Genomic DNA, 16,976 nt, shown 5'->3' on the forward strand with positions numbered 1-16,976 from the left:
ATATTCTTTCAAAAACTCATATTTATATATGCAAGACATTCAGGCATTCAATATCAAACAGAGCCCAACCCACGTGACACAGCGTGACCCAGAGGAAACAACACTAGAAAATATCCATAGAAAACCAATGCAATAGCAACACATGACTGTTCACACACACACAAAAAATAAACGTACAAAACTTAGTGAACAACAGCATTACATTCTGATTGAACTCTCTCAACATATTGACTGTTTACAGCAGCGATAAACAGTGGAGCAAGATCAGTATGAAAGGCTTGGAGGATGAGAGACAGGAGACAGAATGAGTGGAGGAGGAAGGAGAAGAGGAGGAGGAGGAGAGGTGTAAGGATGAAGCATAATATCCAGAATCAACACAGACTCAAGGGGACAAAAAGGTGGACGACACATCACATCAAATACTCTTTTTTTCCTTCTGCTTCTTCTCTCTCTTCTTCTTCCTCATCGAATGACGCCACCCCGGAAGACGCCCGGTCAGAGAAAAAGCTCCTGGGGCTGCAGTGCCACACCCGGACCTCGTGAAACACGCTGCCTTCCTCTTCCTCCTCGTCTTCCTCGTCCTCCTCTCCAGGAGACTCGGAGTGAGAGGTGGAGTAGCAGGAGTCAAACCTGCTGCTCCTGCACCTCGGCCTCCACTCGGGCTTGCTGTGGATGCACACTTCGCTGCGGTGCTCCTGCAAAGGAGCCGGCTGCTCCTCGAGGCTATCCAGCCTCTCCTCCTCTTCCTCCTCCTCCTCCAGGCACGTACTCATGGAGTCGCTGGGCAAAGTGGGTGAGTTGCTTTGTGATGACTGTGGGGCATTTTCAGTTGCTAGCCTGCCACAGGGCAGGCTGCTGTTGTGGGAGCCCAGGGGACCATCGGATGGTGGCGTCTCAGTCCGGTCCACCCCGGGCGGTGCTCCAGAGGTGGAACTGTAGATGGTGGCTTCTGAAGGAGGAACAAAGAGTCAGAAGACCGGGAAGTGGATTCACCGATGAGGTGACAGGGTGCAAAGATGAGATGTTTGATGTAGAATGATGCAAAGTTGGATACCTGAGTTTTGGCTGGATACCGTGTGAGTCTGTCCGCTGATGTGGGAGTCTTCATCATTGAAATCTTCCTCATCATCGTCATCCACAGATGCCCAAGCACGTAGCTTAGCCTCCGCGATGGCAAACTGCTCGGCCACTCCTAGCAGGAAAACAGGTCCGACAAATGAAGCTAGATTAAGGTGGCTGTAATGTCATTTCAAACTCTAAACTGTGTATTTACTAATGTTGTCTGCAATACGGTGAGAAAAAAAGTGAATCATCTTGCTTATCTTTATCTCACAACATCTTATACGGGACAGAAACAAAGTGAGTATTCTAGTGATGACGTGGACCAGCTGATAGCTCAGCTTATACTCATACTGCAAGCCACATTGCAACCCATGGTCCTCTTCATGCCATGTCTATTAAGTTGTTTGCATGACCAGGATTCTTGCTGCCTCTCTCTGCCTACGCCCTTTCACATACACATGTTAAAGTGCAGCGAGGTCCCACAACACAACAAATATAAATTACTGCAGATGGAAGCAACAATCTTCTCTGGATGTTAATGGTCCAGGCAATACAAAAGGGAGGGGGGAGGAGTAAAGGTGAATTTCTATCCTCCTATTATTTGCTAATTTACCTGAGTGTGACATTGTCTGAGTCATCTCTGCCACCGATGTGTCACTATGAGCCTTAAATAAGAGCGTCAAATCAGAATTCCCAGGGTTACCTATTCAAACGGCTTGAAAAAATGACCCATAAAAAAGAAACTAACACATAGTTTTCTGCTTTTACTTAAAGTGACCCAAAAAATTCATTACAGAAAATAATTTCATTCAATTTAATATTATCATAACACAGCTAATTGTTTAAGTTCGCGAGCTTCGCTGTGTGGCATACGCAGCTGCATATCAGTCAGCCTCTCTCTCTCTCTCTTTCTCTCTCGATCAATCCACACCGATGGCACTGGTGCCACAGATGATGAGTCACAGCAAAACAACAGGAGCTGCTGTAACATTGGTGGCCAGTGAAGTGATTGGGGAGAGTATCTAACAGGCCACCATCTGCTGCCAAGACAAGCCGTCACCCAGGAGACACGATGGTGGGCGGAGCAAACCGCTAACATGCAGGAGTTTTAGGGCATTAGATGCATGACAGAAGGTGAGAGAAAGCCAGATGAGAGGATGCATGTTCCCACACACACACACACAAAAAATTACAGCTAATTATCCTGTATGTGTGTTCTCGAATAGCATTTTAATCTGAATATCAAACATTCTGCTGGCCGAGAGGTCAGAAGGTCAAAGAAGTCAGTACCTGCAGCAAAACGAGCCTCCTTCTCCCCTTCAGTCAGATTGCAGTAGGAGCTGAACTGGGAGTGTGCGGCCAGTGAAGGAGCTGCAGGTTTAGGCCAACCTTTCCACTCGATGAGGTGAGCGACCCGGCCCTGAGCCAGCGAGGTGGGCTTTGTCATGTGGTCTCTCACTGCCTGAGAGATACCTGGACGGGGGAGAGGTAAAGGCCAGGGTTTCATGTTTAAATTCACAGCATATAGATGATAACGAGGCTAGTGCTAGAAAGATCATCACCATTCAAGGAGGATCTGGCAAGCGCTGCAAACTCATGAATGCCGGCAGATTTCCGTGAGTCTGCTGGAGATTTTCCGGACTTTGGAATCATTTCAATCTCCTCAAATTTCACCTGTAAAACAAAATTATTAGTTTTTAGAAAGAAAAACTAGATTTGTGCGCCACATTCAGAATTAGTCTGCCATTTCAGTATTCCCGCACTTGTTTATATTGTACAGCTTTTATTACAGATGACACCAAATCTGGCGCACAGACCGAGTTCAAGAAATAAAACCTCTTGATTTTCCTACCTCTTCCTCTGTTTTTGTCTCCATTCTTTCTCTACTCCTGGACCTCAGCTTCATCGTGGACGTGCAGAGATGGTATCACGGCACAGCGCACAAACGACTAAAAGTCACAGCTTGCGTTCACTGGTTTAAACCACCAGCCAGACAAGCAAACATCAATGGCCTACATTTACCGCACAGATGCTAAAGCCACGATAAGCCTGTGCAACCGGTTAGAATGGTTGGGGTGGAGGGAGGCGAGCGCAATTGCGGCAGTTTCCATGCGTCTGAGCAAACATATGGCGTGTGACCAGCACGGGTAAGCAGCTCCAGCTGGGCCTCCTCATTGCAAAGCTGCAGATTAAAATGATAGCGCTACCTAACTAACTCCACAACAAACACACATGGCCACACTGAGCAGATGTGATGGGTCAGCAAAATCTACAATGTGGCTTACAGTAGCCGGAGCACAAGATGGATTTGTAATATGTTGTGTTTTCAGGCCATCTGACTAGCAGGAAAGGAAACTGTGAGCACGTGCATGAGTGGACAGATATCCTTAAGCAGATTGACCTCCAAAGCGGCTAAGAAAGACGAGGCCCCTGACAGCATTTAAAAGCTCACACTGAAGTCAGCCATGAAAGTAAATGTGTGTCAGAGGCAAACAGGTGGGTAGGGACTCTGGGAGGACGTGATATGAAGGTGCAACCAGCTCTGTTCAGAGGAAAGCTTCAGCTGTTAAACACCCGTGAGACGTCACTCATGCTGAAGGCTGATAAACACAACACATGTCCAGCATGTACAGCTCAGAGCGGCTCCCTCCAGCGAGACCGACAGCTCGCCTCTTTAATCATGCAGGCACAATAAATCTACAGCTTTTACTTGAACCTGAATATCAAAGGCAGCCACTGCTGCAAATGTGGATTAGGACATATGGAAATTAAGCCTTGACTACAAATGGAGACGTGTCCAAAACTGCCTGTGACGTGAGTTTTTGTCCTGCAGTTTTCCCTAATCTGTTCTTTCCTTTAATAATTTAAAAGAAACTGAAACTGTCAGGGAACATTAAGAGTCTGAACAAGATTAAAGGGTACTCATTAAGAGTTCCCTTATATTTCTGTCAGAAATGTAACAGTGTAACAGTTTCAAACTCAGATCAGAACATGTGAGTGTGAGCCAAACGCCTCACCTACCTGCTCAAACCTTGTGTCTGCAAGGGGCAGATAGATAAGTGTCTTAAATGGGAGGGGCAAAGACTAAAACTACTTGTTTCAGAGTGAATGTACTGTGCAGGAGAAATAAGGGATATTTTGAACCATGCAAAGCGACTCTAGTAGAATTCTGGGATCAAAATATGGTCTCTTATTCTTATTTAAATCTTATTTCCTATCCCATTAATCAGCTCAAACTTATTATGGGAACCTCTAAAAAGGGTGCAGGGTAATAGACGATGATCACATCTCTTCATTTGCTTTAAATGTCTGCAGTTTTACTATTTTAATATTCGTCAGCCCACAGGCGACCACAGAAAAATGTAACCTTCAATAAACTTAATGAGCAACTATTTGTGATTTAAAAAAAAAATCCGTTTTTGTTTCCATTCAATAATAAATAATAATAACAGAAGAAAATAAATGATTTAAAAACATCACACTTGCATTTGTAAATCTTGTGTTTCATTCTTTTTTCCCCCAACCAGTGCACCTGCATATAATTTGGCCTCTCTGGAGCAGTTAATTACGTGAGGTGCTTTTAAGCGTGCGTGCACACACACGCGCAAACACACATCCCCACCCCCCTTTTTAGTTTTTTTTAATTTTTACATCTGACAAATGCTGCTAATTAGCACCTATGATAATAACAGCCACATGTGTAACTGCGCTTCTAATTAACTCGCTCTAGGCCTTTTTCCCCCCTCACGAGGTGTTTGGATTGTTTTGTCCACTCCCTGCAGAGGCAGACCAGTTTGCGACTTCCTGACATTAACATATGCGTGACTAAACATATACAACAGGGCTGATGTGTCGTCTGACACCTCCAGAGACACTGATTGTGACTTAGGGGACCAACAAGTGGGATCGAGCTAAGCCAGCGTGTCTGCAGCCAAACATCTTCAGCTCGGAGGAAGCTGCAGTGCTAATATGTGAGGAGGGTTTTTTTCTTCTTCTGGAAATGGTGCATTCAAGCAACAGAAGCGGAACGCTGATGGCTGAATAACACATCACCCCGCCATTGATGACAGATTACGCAGAAAATAACGCAGGAGAAGTGCGGATGCTGCAGCAGCAGGTCCCCGGGAATCTCTGAAGTCTCCATCTGCATACCAATAGCTCCATACCCGCATCGGGTAAACACCAACAGCACCTGCCATTTATCTGCACCTCTACCGCTCTATCGGGGTTCGTGTGGTCGGAATCGTTCCCCGCACAGCCACTCTCGGTACCTACCTGTAAGTCGGACCGCGGCGGCTCGTCATAATGCCTGTAACGTCTCCAATCCGATCAACAGATGTCACCGCGCTGTTCGTCCTCCAGCTGCAGGGTCTGCAGTAGAGCATTAAAGCGACGCTGACGGCGGAAACATCTTCCCAACTCCAGCATCAGCTACATCTCCGACACAGACGGACGCACCATTTGTTGCTCGCTATGTGGGTTACATAGGCTGTCCGAATGTCTCCCGATGGCAAGCGTCATCAACGCAAGGCGGTGTCATTGCACCCGCCCCCCTCCATGCAGCCAAGAAGACACAGCAACCTGCAGCTTCAGTCTTTCCTAGAAACCGCACGTTTTTAATCCCCTTTCGTCTAAGGCACCAGCAGTACGCACGCAGGACGGATGTGTTGAGATTTACTTACTGCAGTAAAAATAAAAAAGGGGGTGATCGTTCCAAAAAACGGGTTTCCGTCACGAGTTTGACCTTATTTGTCCAGTTTTGTGAGCGACAAGATGAACAAATCAGACTTTTAAAAAAAAGAGCAAAAGAAAAACATTAAAACCGTGATTCGAGGTTAAAGGTCAAAACCGTGCAACCTCCGACAGTGAACTCTCTAAACATTTAATAAAAGGTCCATTCATTTGCATTATAATTCATTTACAATGTGTTTATATGGCATCATATCCTGATTTGGACAAGGCCTCGACAATAGTCACAACGACATATAACCCGATATCTTCTTATAGTTTATGTAGATGACACTTTAAAATAAAAGTGCATCATCTGTTACTCTGAAAATCAATTTGTAACATCGGGGTTTAAGTCAGGAAATGTATATTTTAAAATATACATTGGCACAGATTCAAAGTGCTGGAAACATTCCTCATTGATTTCGGTTAGCACTGACATGCTGGCATCACAGAGGTGCTGCAGATCCATGATGCAAATCTCCAGATCCACCACATCCCAAGGGTACTCTTTTGGATTGAGATCTGGTGACTGAGTACAGCGAGCTCATCGTCACATTCACAAAGCCAGTTTGTGATGATATGAGCTTTGTGCGTGGTTCTACTGGAACCAGCCATCACACTTTTCTGTTCTGTCTGGTGTTGCGGACGATCTGATTTGCTCGTGTCAGCATTGTTCCCACATCATCATAATTAATGTTGTTCCAGGTTCAACATTGCAAGTGACCAATCACCTTCTTGTGACGTCATTCCTTTGCGACTTCGAAATACCCGCCTTCGATTATTTCGAAATACAAGTGAAGAAGCGAAAAACCGCCGCCTGTCCGCCGAATTTGAAGTCAATTTAGGATACTTTCCTTTAATAAACGGTAAGCATTATACATATGTTCCTCACTTGGCTTGCTGTTTGTTTGCTAGCGATAGGCTACTTGACGACAGCATTAGCTAACCAGTGTTCTCTAGACCAGTGTTCCCCAACTTTTTGGGTGTTTCGTGGCCCGGGGGTTGGGTCAGGCAAAATTGCAGTAGCTTCCCTGATCATTTTACAAACATAAGTGAAGAGAATCTGGACTAAAAGGCCTAGACTTATGGTTGTGTGCTGAATCTATGAATCAAACTATCACCTGGAAACATAATTAACGGGTCCATAGCTGTGAAACTGGACATGAGTTCTTGATTCTATGGAGATTAACAGTAATCCAGAAATTTACAAATTTGTCCTGGTACATCGCGTAAATGTTGTCCCTGGGACATCATGTAGAAGTTGCCCTGGGACATCGTGTAGATGTTGTCCCTGGGACATCGTGTAAATGTTGTCCCTGGGACATCGTGTAAATGTTGTCCCTGGGACATCGTGTAATTGTTGTCCCTGGGACATCGTGTAAATATTGTCCCTGGGACATCGCGTAAATGTTGTCCCTGGGACATCGCGTAAATATTGTCCCTGGGACATCGCGTAAATGTTGTCCCTGGGACATCGCGTAAATGTTGTCCCTGGGATATCGCGTAAATGTTGTCCCTGGGACATCGCGTAGATGTTGTCCCTGGGACATCGCGTAGATGTTGTCCCTGGGACATCGTGTAGATGTTGTCCCAGGGACATCGTGTGATAGCTTGTAAATAATGGAATGAAAATTATTGATTGTTATTAACTTGTGAAAAAGAAGTGTAACAAATCCACATGTTATGTTCTTACACCCTTACAGAAACTGTGACTCCTTCACAATGTCAGGTAAATGTCAACTCATGTTGAATAATCAACCAATCAAGCCTTTTATTATCACATGCAATGTTACACGTACAACTGCAATGAAAATTTCACCCCCTTCTGACCATACATATATTGCTTAAACATCACATTGGGAAGACAGGTCGGAAACAGTTAGGAAGGTCAGAAAACAATTTAATTAATAGATGAGGGGAGAGGAGGAGAAAAAAGAACTATAACCAGACAAAGCTCCTAGAAGACTGAAATGGATGATGGTTGCAGCATGCAAAAAGAAAATGATATCTGTTGACTACAGCATATGCTTTCTCACAGATTACCTTGTGGGAGTAGCTGGACCAAACTCTATTGGTATTTCAAGTTTGAAATCCCTGTTTGACCAGACTAACATTTCAGATGAGGTACCTCTTGACATAAAAATCCTTTTATGTTGTCATAAAACTAATGTTAAATTCTGCTTTAAATACACTTTATTGTACAATTTACTTAATGAATCGTATTCCTTAGTTCTGTTTTTATTTATATGTATGTATTTATTTGTTTTATAAGGTAATAGATGGCCTAATCTATTTGCAGTGTGAGGTATGTTGAAAAGCTTGTTTGATCATAATGACATAGCATGTTTACGTTTTTTGTAATGTATTTGAAAACATAGGTGTATTTATGTTATTTTTATAGAATTTCCCTCACATTTATCCAATACCAAGCCAAATCACTGGAAAAATTTTGGATGGGTCCACAAGAGCACAAAGTGCATACTTTTTGAAGGTATGACTTGGACTGTGGTAACTATGTTCTTATCACAAAGGGTTTATAAGTTGCCACTATAAACAAACAGCATTTTCCAAAATTGAAGCCTTGTCAGAAGAACCTGAAAAATACCTTTCTGAAACCTTTTCTGTGTAAAGACTTGTTCAAAAGCAATGCACACAGATTAAAACATTTCTGTCTTGGCCAACTGATAAAGAACACCAAAAATTTAGTGGTGCGTGTTGAGTCTGTGGTCTTGATTTGTTTTGTACACACTATAGAAATTAATTAATGTAAACCAAACAAACAAACATTTCTTTGTTAATCTAATTCTTTTTGTTCTTTTTTTTTTTTTTTTTTTTTTTTTTTCTTCGTCAATTATTAGTTTGCCCAATCTCTCATTGACGGTAAAACACAAGTGGAGGAGTACAACACTGAAATCACAAAGCTCAGGTCCCGACTTTGCCACTACTTATTTTCCTCAATAGGTAAAGATAAAATTAGCTGCCTTCTTTTTCTCTAACATTGGAAAATGTAACTTGTACTTAAACAAATTATATTTTGCAGATCGAACTAGGAAGTGCAGTCAGTGCTGGTGTGTGATTGCAGCCAAAGACCGGGTACACTATGACATGTCCTTAGCCATATAGATTGTTTATTTAATGGACTTTGTTCATTTGTTTTTTGTTTGTTTATTTCTTCTTCTTTTTTTTTTTTTAATTCACAGGTGCAGTGCCAGAAATGTGGTGCATACAAGCACATGCGTTGTTCAAAGTCTGTTTGTGGCATCTGTATCTTCTGTGAGAGTAAGTCACAATATAACTAAACAATGTCCAAAAATGTTTAAAGTGAATTTTTTTTTCGTAATTTTGCCTTTGCACACCAGGACTGTGTAATTAAAGTGGACGTTTCAAGATCCAGTTTTTACACAAAACTATTTTAGACATAACTGTGTCGTATTGTGGGGATTTCTCTTCACAATTAAATTGATATAGTGCTGTTTATATCATTCTTCTTTATGTAACAGCACAGTGCAGCACAGCAGAGGGAAAGGAGTTGTGCAGCATAGTGGGTGGCTATACAGGAGGAGCAATAGAAGTAGCCAGTGAAGAATGTCATCAGGGAAAGCATCAGGCAGCGAATGACAAAGGAAAAGTTCCTAAGGGAGAGAACATCTGCAGCAAATCGACAAGTAACAGTGAGATAGGAAGACTGACAGTCAGAGATGAAGGTACACAGACTGAAGACAAAGAAAAAGAAACAGAAGTATACGGCACAAGTCTGAGTACAGATAATGCTGCTGCTGATGATGTTGACAGGATCGATGCAGATACAGAATTCCAAACTGATTCAGAAGGAACTAGTACAGTTTACAGAGTGCATGGTCGCTTATCTGTACCAAGCTCAAAAAAGAAAACCTACACAATAACAGAAGACGAGATCAAGCGCAGAATCAACGCAGAGAACATGTCAGTTCATGTTTTCAGAGGTTTGATTGGGGTAGATATACATTTCGTGATTTTGATGTCACCTGAAATAAATCCGGGTTACTCGTATCAATGAAGTGACAATGTGGCTGGAAATTGTGCATTTGCTGCAACATATACACAATTACACCATGTAAACAAAAGCATTTAACTTTGTGCGCGTGTGTGTGTCTCTCTCTGCTCTTTTGGTGTTTGCACTTTTTCTTTTTTAGGGCCGTAAAGCCAAACTGCCCGCAATGATTCTTGACAGGCCTAAGAAGGCCAAAACTAAAGTAACAGTGTTTAGTGTTCTGAGTGAAGAGGAGGCTGGGGAGCTAGCCCTCGGGTTTGCCGGAAGATTGGCCTGCGATGTCACAACAGACATGGCATCGACCATTCAAGTGCTGATATGACAAAGTAAGTTAGTAAAACAATATGAAAGTTGTATCTTTTTTGGTATTATTTGTCATTTCCCCGTATTTGGGTTATTGGTGTAACATTGTTAATCTTACTTTCTAATAACAGACAGACTCTTCTCAAAATCCAACACAATCTTAAACATGAGCTGACTGATTCCTCAACCTTCAGTTTGCTGACACACACCTTTGGCCCCGCTGCACTGGATTCTGTCATTTCATTCCTGTGTGAAAAACTTGATCTTGTCTCTTAAATAATGAAACCTTTTGTGACTTTTGTTTGTTCTGTAAATCAGAATCTTGAAAATTGTTCATTGTTGTTCTAAGTTTGTGTTAACTATTTGGCAAAAATGATTGGTTCCTAATCCAAACAGCATAATGACTGTTCTAACACATATCTTAAAAATGCTACAAAGAAAGAAAATTATCACATATGTTTCAATATGAATGTAATTGTGTCACACTCGGTTTGTAGTAACTTTCCTGTTTTATTTTGAGTTTTGGTATGTTTACACTGTTATTTTTATTTCCCGTGTGTTCGTCTTCCCTTATTAGTTTTACTGTATTTAATTAGTCTGATTTAATAACTTATAATTATTTACTTTCCAGTGTGTATATATGCTCCTCGTTTGGATTATTGTTTGTTTGAGTTCTGCCTGTCTTTTCTATTAAAGATTTGGACTTTTGGACTATTAGTGGACCTCGTAGGTTTTTATTCTGTTCAATTGGTAATTGACTGGGTTTAATTTAGTGGCCTGGAAAACAGGCCGGAGGGGTCTGGTCATTTTAACCCCCTAAGACCCGAAATCTTCCATGGCATGCATTTTTAATTTCTCTTTGATATTTGGGCCGATTGGAACCCGATGAATGTAAAAAGAAAGAATTACCAGGTTTTGTTTTTTTTACCTAATTTTTGTTTCTGAGAAAAATGAGAGCCACATATGAGGACATTAATTTGAAATTTCGATAGAACAGTTGCAGTATAATGTCCTCATAACTGTATATCAGGCACTTGTTGATCAAGATTTAGTATTTTGGTCTAAATAACCCAAAATGTGATGTCCACATGTGTGGACGCCAGGCTGGAGTAAAGTGTTAGAGCTATTTATACCTATGTAAACTTTTATACACTGGTTTTTACCTGTCTTGTTTCAGAAAGGTTTAAAAGGGTAATGTCCACAGTTTATTTGTTTATTTATTTGTTTGAATTCAACATATTTTATTAAAGTAATTGAGCTTGAACACAGAAAAAACTGAATCAAATAATCATAAAATCAAATCACTTGCATATACTGAAGTCTAATCTACTCTGAGCTAATGCCGGTTTCCAACACTAATGATCGGGTGAAGGAGAGAGATGAGGGTGTGCACGGCCACTGGTGCTCTTATCCCTGTTCTTTGTGATACAATCCAACAGGAAAGCAGTCAAACCCTTGGACATTAGCCAAGTTAACGTTCACAAATATATACACACAGAGGAACTCTGAGCCCCAATGTCAGCATTAGCACAAACATGCCACTTCATACCAAATCTCAGTGTGAGGTCAGGTGTTAGTCTCATTCCATTATTCTGGCTATATTTTCTTACTCATTACTATTAAACTTATACTTAAGACTAACTATTAACAAAATCACACCCCAATAACTCTGTTATTACACTTTGTATTTAATCATAAAAAGGCTGGATGTTGAAACCTTTTACTTCTATTTTGTATGAGCCAGGATTCTCAACAGCTGATACTCTATGTCCAAAAAGTGACAGGTATCGTTTTATGGAGCAAAAAACTTAAGAGCGCATATTTTATAAATAATACCAACAATTACAAATGCAGACCTTTAATAGTAATAAGTAATCCTTTATTTATAATGCATAGCAATATAAAAATAGTAACATATGAAAATATTACAATGGGCACAGATGAATTTGTATCAAAAACAGCAACCAAGCCAAAGTAATGAATAACACACATAAATAACAACTGCTTGAGAGACCAAACAATTTCTTTTCAACTGTTCCTTGGCAGAAAGTTAAGACAGCTATTCAGCTTTAGGTTTCAATAAACAGAAGTAATGGATGCAGTCCCTTTGAAATGTCACACAAAAGTCTACTTATGCATATACTTAGCTTTAACTCTTCTCTTTTTTGTTTTGTATTCCAAAAGGTTTTCATTTTCTCCAGAGGATGTCTCTCTTTCAGTGGTTATTGACTGTTCACATTCATTTTCACAGACTGTTGGAATGTCGATGCTGGCCGAACGTTTCTTGCTAGAATACAATGGCCTAATTTTGCGTGCATTCTCTGTCGTCTTTATTTCGTACTGGCATATACTTTTGCCTACTTGTTTTGTTTTTAAGACATTTGTATGCAGTTCATCTATCATTGGAGTAATACCCTCTGGAATGAATGCCCACTGTTTAACTGTGTCTAAAACAGCATTTAGTTTTCCAACTGCATCTTCTGTGCATTTTTTGTCTGTGCTTTCAACTACAGGAGTGTCATTCAAAGTTGATAGAGGACTTTTCAGAGAGTTTTTCATTTTTTTAAAATGGCTACAAGCCACCTTCAGGCAAGCACATGTGTTATAGTGAGAGAACGTACAACAAGTGCACTGAAGTGTTTCAGCCGATGCAAAAAAACACAGATTTCCAAACAAACTTGGCATTTTTATCACTTTCAAGTCCTCACAGTGTACAAAGTAATGCCTTTCTTTCACTGCAATTCTTGCCAAGGTAGAAATGTCTGTTTCCATGTTTGGATAGATGTCATTGTCAGCCTCTGCTAATTTTGCAAGTAACACTAGATGCTTGCAAAGAAGTCCTCGTAAGCCATATGTACAGTTGCAGTAGGACTCAACAGGGCAGACGTCATACACCATGTCTTCTCTTGACTCAGATGGGACTTGATATGCATTAACTCCATGGCTGTTCTTGACTGTAATTTTAAGAGCCCAACCACTTTCCATCAGTCTTGAAGCAGAGTCTGAAACTTGAGACAAGGGGTCAGCAAACCTGTTTTTCATGCGGCCCACATCTTGCAGGGTTTTTATGACTGAGAAGTAGTCGTCGGCCTTCCCTAGGAGCACTTCAATCAGATCATCCAGACGCCTATTCTTGTAGCCAGATAAAAACTGGTATTTCAGGCGGTGGAAAAATCTGAAAAACAGTTATTTGAAATGATTAGTAACTGTAATTGAAGGAATTTAAAGTTTTAATCAAGACTGTATTATTTTTTTAAAAATTGGAATACCTATTGCACACGTCTTTTATAAAGGAATGCTCTGTGCCGGTTTAACTGATTTAGGCAAATCCACCTACTCTGTTTTTTGTTGTGATAACATAAAAAACGCTGCTAGAATTTAAAGGATTTGCCTAAAACCTGTTCTGGCAATGACATGACGAACCTACTCAGTTTAGCCTCTTGGATTAAAGCATAATATCTTTTTTTCAGCAATACAATTGAATGAGGTCAAAATAATAAATCATACCTTTCAATCACATTGTTTGTTTCAGAACGAGCGTGACTGAAGCGACGGCCGTAGTCACACCACATGTGGCCAATGCCTTCCCAGTGCTTCTGAAAATACTGGCACACCAAAGGGTATTGCTTAAATGTCTGGCAGAACTCTGCTGATGTGGCTTTAAAGTCGTCCTCCTAAGAGAATTGGATGCAACAGAATATATTTCAATCCATTTAACAGACCTATTGAAATCTTTAATATTATGTATTGAAGCCCTTTTCCTTTTATTGAATAACATTAAGAATTTTAAGTTATTAATAATATGTCGTGTTTTTGTATTAAGAAGCAATTATTTCTTCCCTTACAATGGCTAAGAAGGAACACTAAACCTATAAGCATATTTGGTTTCAGCATCTGTCTGTGAAAGAATCCCACTCACAAGTTCTACTGCACAGTGGGTGACACAATGATGGTCTGCACAGCTTAAGTACTTGTTTTGATAAGCAAGATAAGAAGCCAGTTTTAGAAATTGTTTCAAAAATCTATTTTGTATCTCTCTGTAACTTTTTTTAGCAACTGAAAGTTATTATGCTCTTAGTGTAATCAAGAAATCAAAATGTGAAATAGACAAATTACACTTACAGCTGTGCAAGCTTTCAGCTTACAAAAGAAAGAAATGATTTCATTTCTCTTTTGGGTGTTAGAAAGCCCATGGACCCCGGACTCTGATTTTGAAAGCCATCGATTAACAGCCTGTGAATGTAAGAGAAAAAAAGTTAATCTGGAGAGAGAGACAGAGGAGCAGCTGTACAAAAAGCATAAAAGAAAGCTGACGTCCAAAAATAACTTTGTCACTCACTGGACAAGAGGACCTGTGCATTACAGAAATCAACCAGGCAAACATATTTTTAAATGTCAAAAAGAGCTTTGGGAAGCAGCCACCAGAAGATGAGTGCACTGTGGTCTTAAATGGATGGACATAGTCACTCAACATTTTATCCCTTTATATTCATTAACCTGAGTAGGTGAATATCACAATGAGGCAAATCATGACAACAGGACCCTGTTGTAAAAATGTGTTTCAGGTGCATCTTAGACAACGTGAAAAGAAAACAATGTGGTTTACCTGCAAGACATGGTACCAGCATAGAAGGATAGCTGACTCTGGAAAAACCTTCTGCAAAGCATTTATTTCCACAAAGTCTTTGTCAACCATAAATGCTCTACAGAAAAAAAGAAAACACTAAATGAGATTAAACAGTATGAAAATGTTTTTGCTATCTCAAAGCACCACTTCAATGCCAAATTAAACATTTCAACTCACAAGTAGATATATAAAATACTGCATACAGCCTATAGGAATAACTTTAACAACTGGAAAGGAAAGTTTTTTGCAGCCCATGCTGCAGCTATAGCATTAGATTCTGGCATGTTATAACTTTTTTGAAAAGGAATTATTTCAAAATCAATAGCTGTCAATGTATTATTTACCTCGGGGAAGTTGGGAAATGCTCACAAACTATTCCAAGAACAGTTTCCAGGGTTTTCTGACTTTCGTTGCTGACAATAGCATAGGCCACAGGGACTCCATGCCCATGATCATCTCTTACAACAAGTGTGAATAAGGGAAATGAATACTGGTTAACGCAGTGCGTGGTGTCAACAAATACTAACTGTTTTGCATAGTTCTCCATGTTTGATTTCATTACAGGTGTCTGCAAAACAATCATTAGTTCTTGGTCAGATGTGTATGGTTGATAGAAGAGAACATGTTCTTGATGTTTTCCATTAAGTAAGGTATGTACACTTTGACTGTCTCCACAGTTAAAGTGCTTCTTCCTCATCATGCAGGTTCTAACACTGTCAATGTCACGTGGTGTGACAAAATGCTCTCTGTTGTGAAGATCTCTGTGTCCATGTTCTTTGGCCCATTTATGACATTCGGTTAGTATGATGGCTGGCTTAGTTCCAAGGGAAAGCAGTTCCTCAATCTTCCTCCTCAAATCACTGGAAATATTGTTGAAATGTGCGTCTTTTGGGTCCGAAGGATCATGCCCATCATGCTTATCATATGTACGCTGCACGATGACTGTGTGGTCTTTCCAACATTTGAGTACTTTAAATGAAACATAGGCCTTACAGCCCACTGCTCTGTAGCTGTTTCGACTTTTTTTCCCAGCTCTGATGCAGTTGAATTTGTAATAGTCTCTTTTCCTGTCTTTACCTGAGGCAACATTTAAACATTTATAATGTCCATGAAGGGTTAATGAGTTCAATTTTTCTAACACAACACTGAATGGGTCCTCCTGGCATTGTGACACATGCACACAAAGTTGTGTGTCTTTTCCAGTTCTTTTTTTTTCGTCATTCAGAACACTTCTTCTAATTATGTCGTCCATTTCTGGTGGAAAAATAACGAAGGTTTAATTAGTCAATATTCATTAATTCATTTTAACTTGTTGTGGGGTTTTTTGCAATACAATGTAAATATTAAATATAATATTAAAAAATATATATATATAAAATAATATAAAACAAACAGGGGCTAAAAGAAGCTAAACTTTCATATGGTATGTCTCTGGCAACTTTAACATGATGTCCCAGGGACAACATTTACGCGATGTCCCAGGGACAACATTTACGCGATGTCCCAGGGACAACATCTACGCGATGTCCCAGGGACAAATTTGTAAATTTCTGGATTACTGTTAATCTCCATAGAATCAAGAACTCATGTCCAGTTTCACAGCTATGGACCAGTTAATTATGTTTCCAGGTGATAGTTTGATTCATAGATTCAGCACACAACCATAAGTCTAGGCCTTTTAGTCCAGATTCTCTTCACTTATGTTTGTAAAATGATCAGGGGAGCTACTGCAATTTTGCCTGACCCAACCCCCGGGCCACGAAACACCCAAAAAGTTGGGGAACGCTGGTCTAGAGAACACTGGTTAGCTAATGCTGTCGTCAAGTAGCCTATCGCTAGCAAACAAACAGCAAGCCAAGTGAGGAACATATGTATAATGCTTACCGTTTATTAAAGGAAAGTATCCTAAATTGACTTCAAATTCGGCGGACAGGCGGCGGTTTTTCGCTTCTTCACTTGTATTTCGAAATACTCGAAGGCGGGTATTTCGAAGTCGCAAAGGAATGACGTCACAAGAAGGTGATTGGTCACTTGCAATGTTGAACCTGGAACAACATTAATTATGATGATGTGGGAACAATGCTGACACGAGGAAATCAGATCGTCCCTGGTGTTGCACCGTTTTTGGTTTTTTGCAGCTTTTGCACACCTGCACTTTATTATGTAGTCCTGTGTTTATTGTCTGTTATACGTAGCACCATGGTCTTGGAGGACCGTTGTCCT

At 40.5% G+C, this 16,976-nt stretch overlaps 3 protein-coding genes across 8 annotated transcripts; 1 reads left to right on the top strand and 2 right to left on the bottom strand.

The window, feature by feature from the left end:
* Positions 1-3: 3 nt before the first annotated feature.
* On the bottom strand, positions 4-5,531 carry fam131aa (family with sequence similarity 131 member Aa). 2 transcript variants are annotated; one of them, XM_085255952.1, is made up of 5 exons: positions 5,338-5,531; positions 2,625-2,736; positions 2,353-2,535; positions 1,055-1,192; positions 4-949 (listed from the first exon to the last, which is right to left on the bottom strand). In XM_085255952.1, the coding sequence occupies exons 2-5, from the start codon at positions 2,713-2,715 to the stop codon at positions 411-413; spliced, it is 951 nt and encodes a 316-aa protein (XP_085112078.1). In that variant the 5' UTR covers positions 2,716-2,736; positions 5,338-5,531; the 3' UTR covers positions 4-410. The 2 variants fall into 2 exon arrangements, with proteins under 2 accessions (XP_085112078.1, XP_085112077.1); XM_085255951.1 differs by lacking the exon at positions 5,338-5,531 and adding an exon at positions 2,915-4,723.
* A 197-nt stretch (positions 5,532-5,728) lies between these two features.
* On the top strand, positions 5,729-10,843 carry LOC146553617 (uncharacterized). Of its 4 annotated transcripts, none has more exons than XM_085255950.1 (11): positions 6,447-6,659; positions 7,497-7,522; positions 7,832-7,917; positions 8,066-8,098; positions 8,195-8,284; positions 8,652-8,754; positions 8,834-8,886; positions 8,994-9,072; positions 9,294-9,766; positions 9,966-10,149; positions 10,258-10,843. In XM_085255950.1, exons 2-10 carry the CDS (start codon positions 7,516-7,518, stop codon positions 10,143-10,145), a joined length of 1,104 nt encoding a protein of 367 aa, XP_085112076.1. In that variant the 5' UTR covers positions 6,447-6,659; positions 7,497-7,515; the 3' UTR covers positions 10,146-10,149; positions 10,258-10,843. The 4 variants fall into 4 exon arrangements, 2 of the variants coding, with proteins under 2 accessions (XP_085112076.1, XP_085112073.1); XM_085255947.1 differs by having other exon boundaries at positions 6,454-6,659; positions 9,966-10,096; positions 10,231-10,843; XR_014889629.1 differs by lacking the exons at positions 7,832-7,917; positions 9,294-9,766; positions 10,258-10,843 and having other exon boundaries at positions 5,729-6,659; positions 8,195-8,754; positions 8,834-9,072; positions 9,966-10,104.
* A 1,136-nt stretch (positions 10,844-11,979) lies between these two features.
* Positions 11,980-16,854, bottom strand: LOC146553618 (uncharacterized). 2 transcript variants are annotated; one of them, XM_085255945.1, is made up of 6 exons: positions 16,638-16,854; positions 15,098-16,007; positions 14,733-14,829; positions 14,249-14,359; positions 13,634-13,800; positions 11,980-13,301 (listed from the first exon to the last, which is right to left on the bottom strand). In XM_085255945.1, exons 2-6 carry the CDS (start codon positions 16,003-16,005, stop codon positions 12,254-12,256), a joined length of 2,331 nt encoding a protein of 776 aa, XP_085112071.1. In that variant the 5' UTR covers positions 16,006-16,007; positions 16,638-16,854; the 3' UTR covers positions 11,980-12,253. The 2 variants fall into 2 exon arrangements, with proteins under 2 accessions (XP_085112071.1, XP_085112072.1); XM_085255946.1 differs by lacking the exon at positions 16,638-16,854 and having other exon boundaries at positions 14,733-15,240.
* Between the last annotated feature and the right edge of the window lie 122 nt (positions 16,855-16,976).

Source organism: Mchenga conophoros, linkage group LG18 (genome assembly GCF_057382185.1).
Source record: "Mchenga conophoros isolate Kocher_MC1m ecotype Shallow Benthic linkage group LG18, M_conophoros_male_GT1.1, whole genome shotgun sequence".
Classification (NCBI taxonomy): domain Eukaryota; kingdom Metazoa; phylum Chordata; class Actinopteri; order Cichliformes; family Cichlidae; genus Mchenga; species Mchenga conophoros.

Coding starts and splice junctions, on each gene's coding strand:
- fam131aa (XM_085255951.1), bottom strand. CDS start 2,968: ATGAAGCTGAGGTCCAGGAGTAGAGAAAGAATGGAGACAAAAACAGAG. Junction 2,737..2,914: donor AGACAAAAACAGAGGAAGAG/GTAGGAAAATCA, acceptor TTTGTTTTACAG/GTGAAATTTGAGGAGATTGA. Junction 1,193..2,352: donor GGAGGCTCGTTTTGCTGCAG/GTACTGACTTCT, acceptor TTTTCCTGCTAG/GAGTGGCCGAGCAGTTTGCC.
- LOC146553617 (XM_085255947.1), top strand. Junction 7,918..8,065: donor AGACTAACATTTCAGATGAG/GTACCTCTTGAC, acceptor TTGTTTTATAAG/GTAATAGATGGCCTAATCTA. Junction 9,073..9,293: donor CATCTGTATCTTCTGTGAGA/GTAAGTCACAAT, acceptor TTTATGTAACAG/CACAGTGCAGCACAGCAGAG.
- LOC146553618 (XM_085255945.1), bottom strand. CDS start 16,005: ATGGACGACATAATTAGAAGAAGTGTTCTGAATGACGAAAAAAAAAGA. Junction 14,360..14,732: donor GCTGGTACCATGTCTTGCAG/GTAAACCACATT, acceptor TTACATTCACAG/GCTGTTAATCGATGGCTTTC. Junction 13,801..14,248: donor AGCTGAAAGCTTGCACAGCT/GTAAGTGTAATT, acceptor CAATTCTCTTAG/GAGGACGACTTTAAAGCCAC.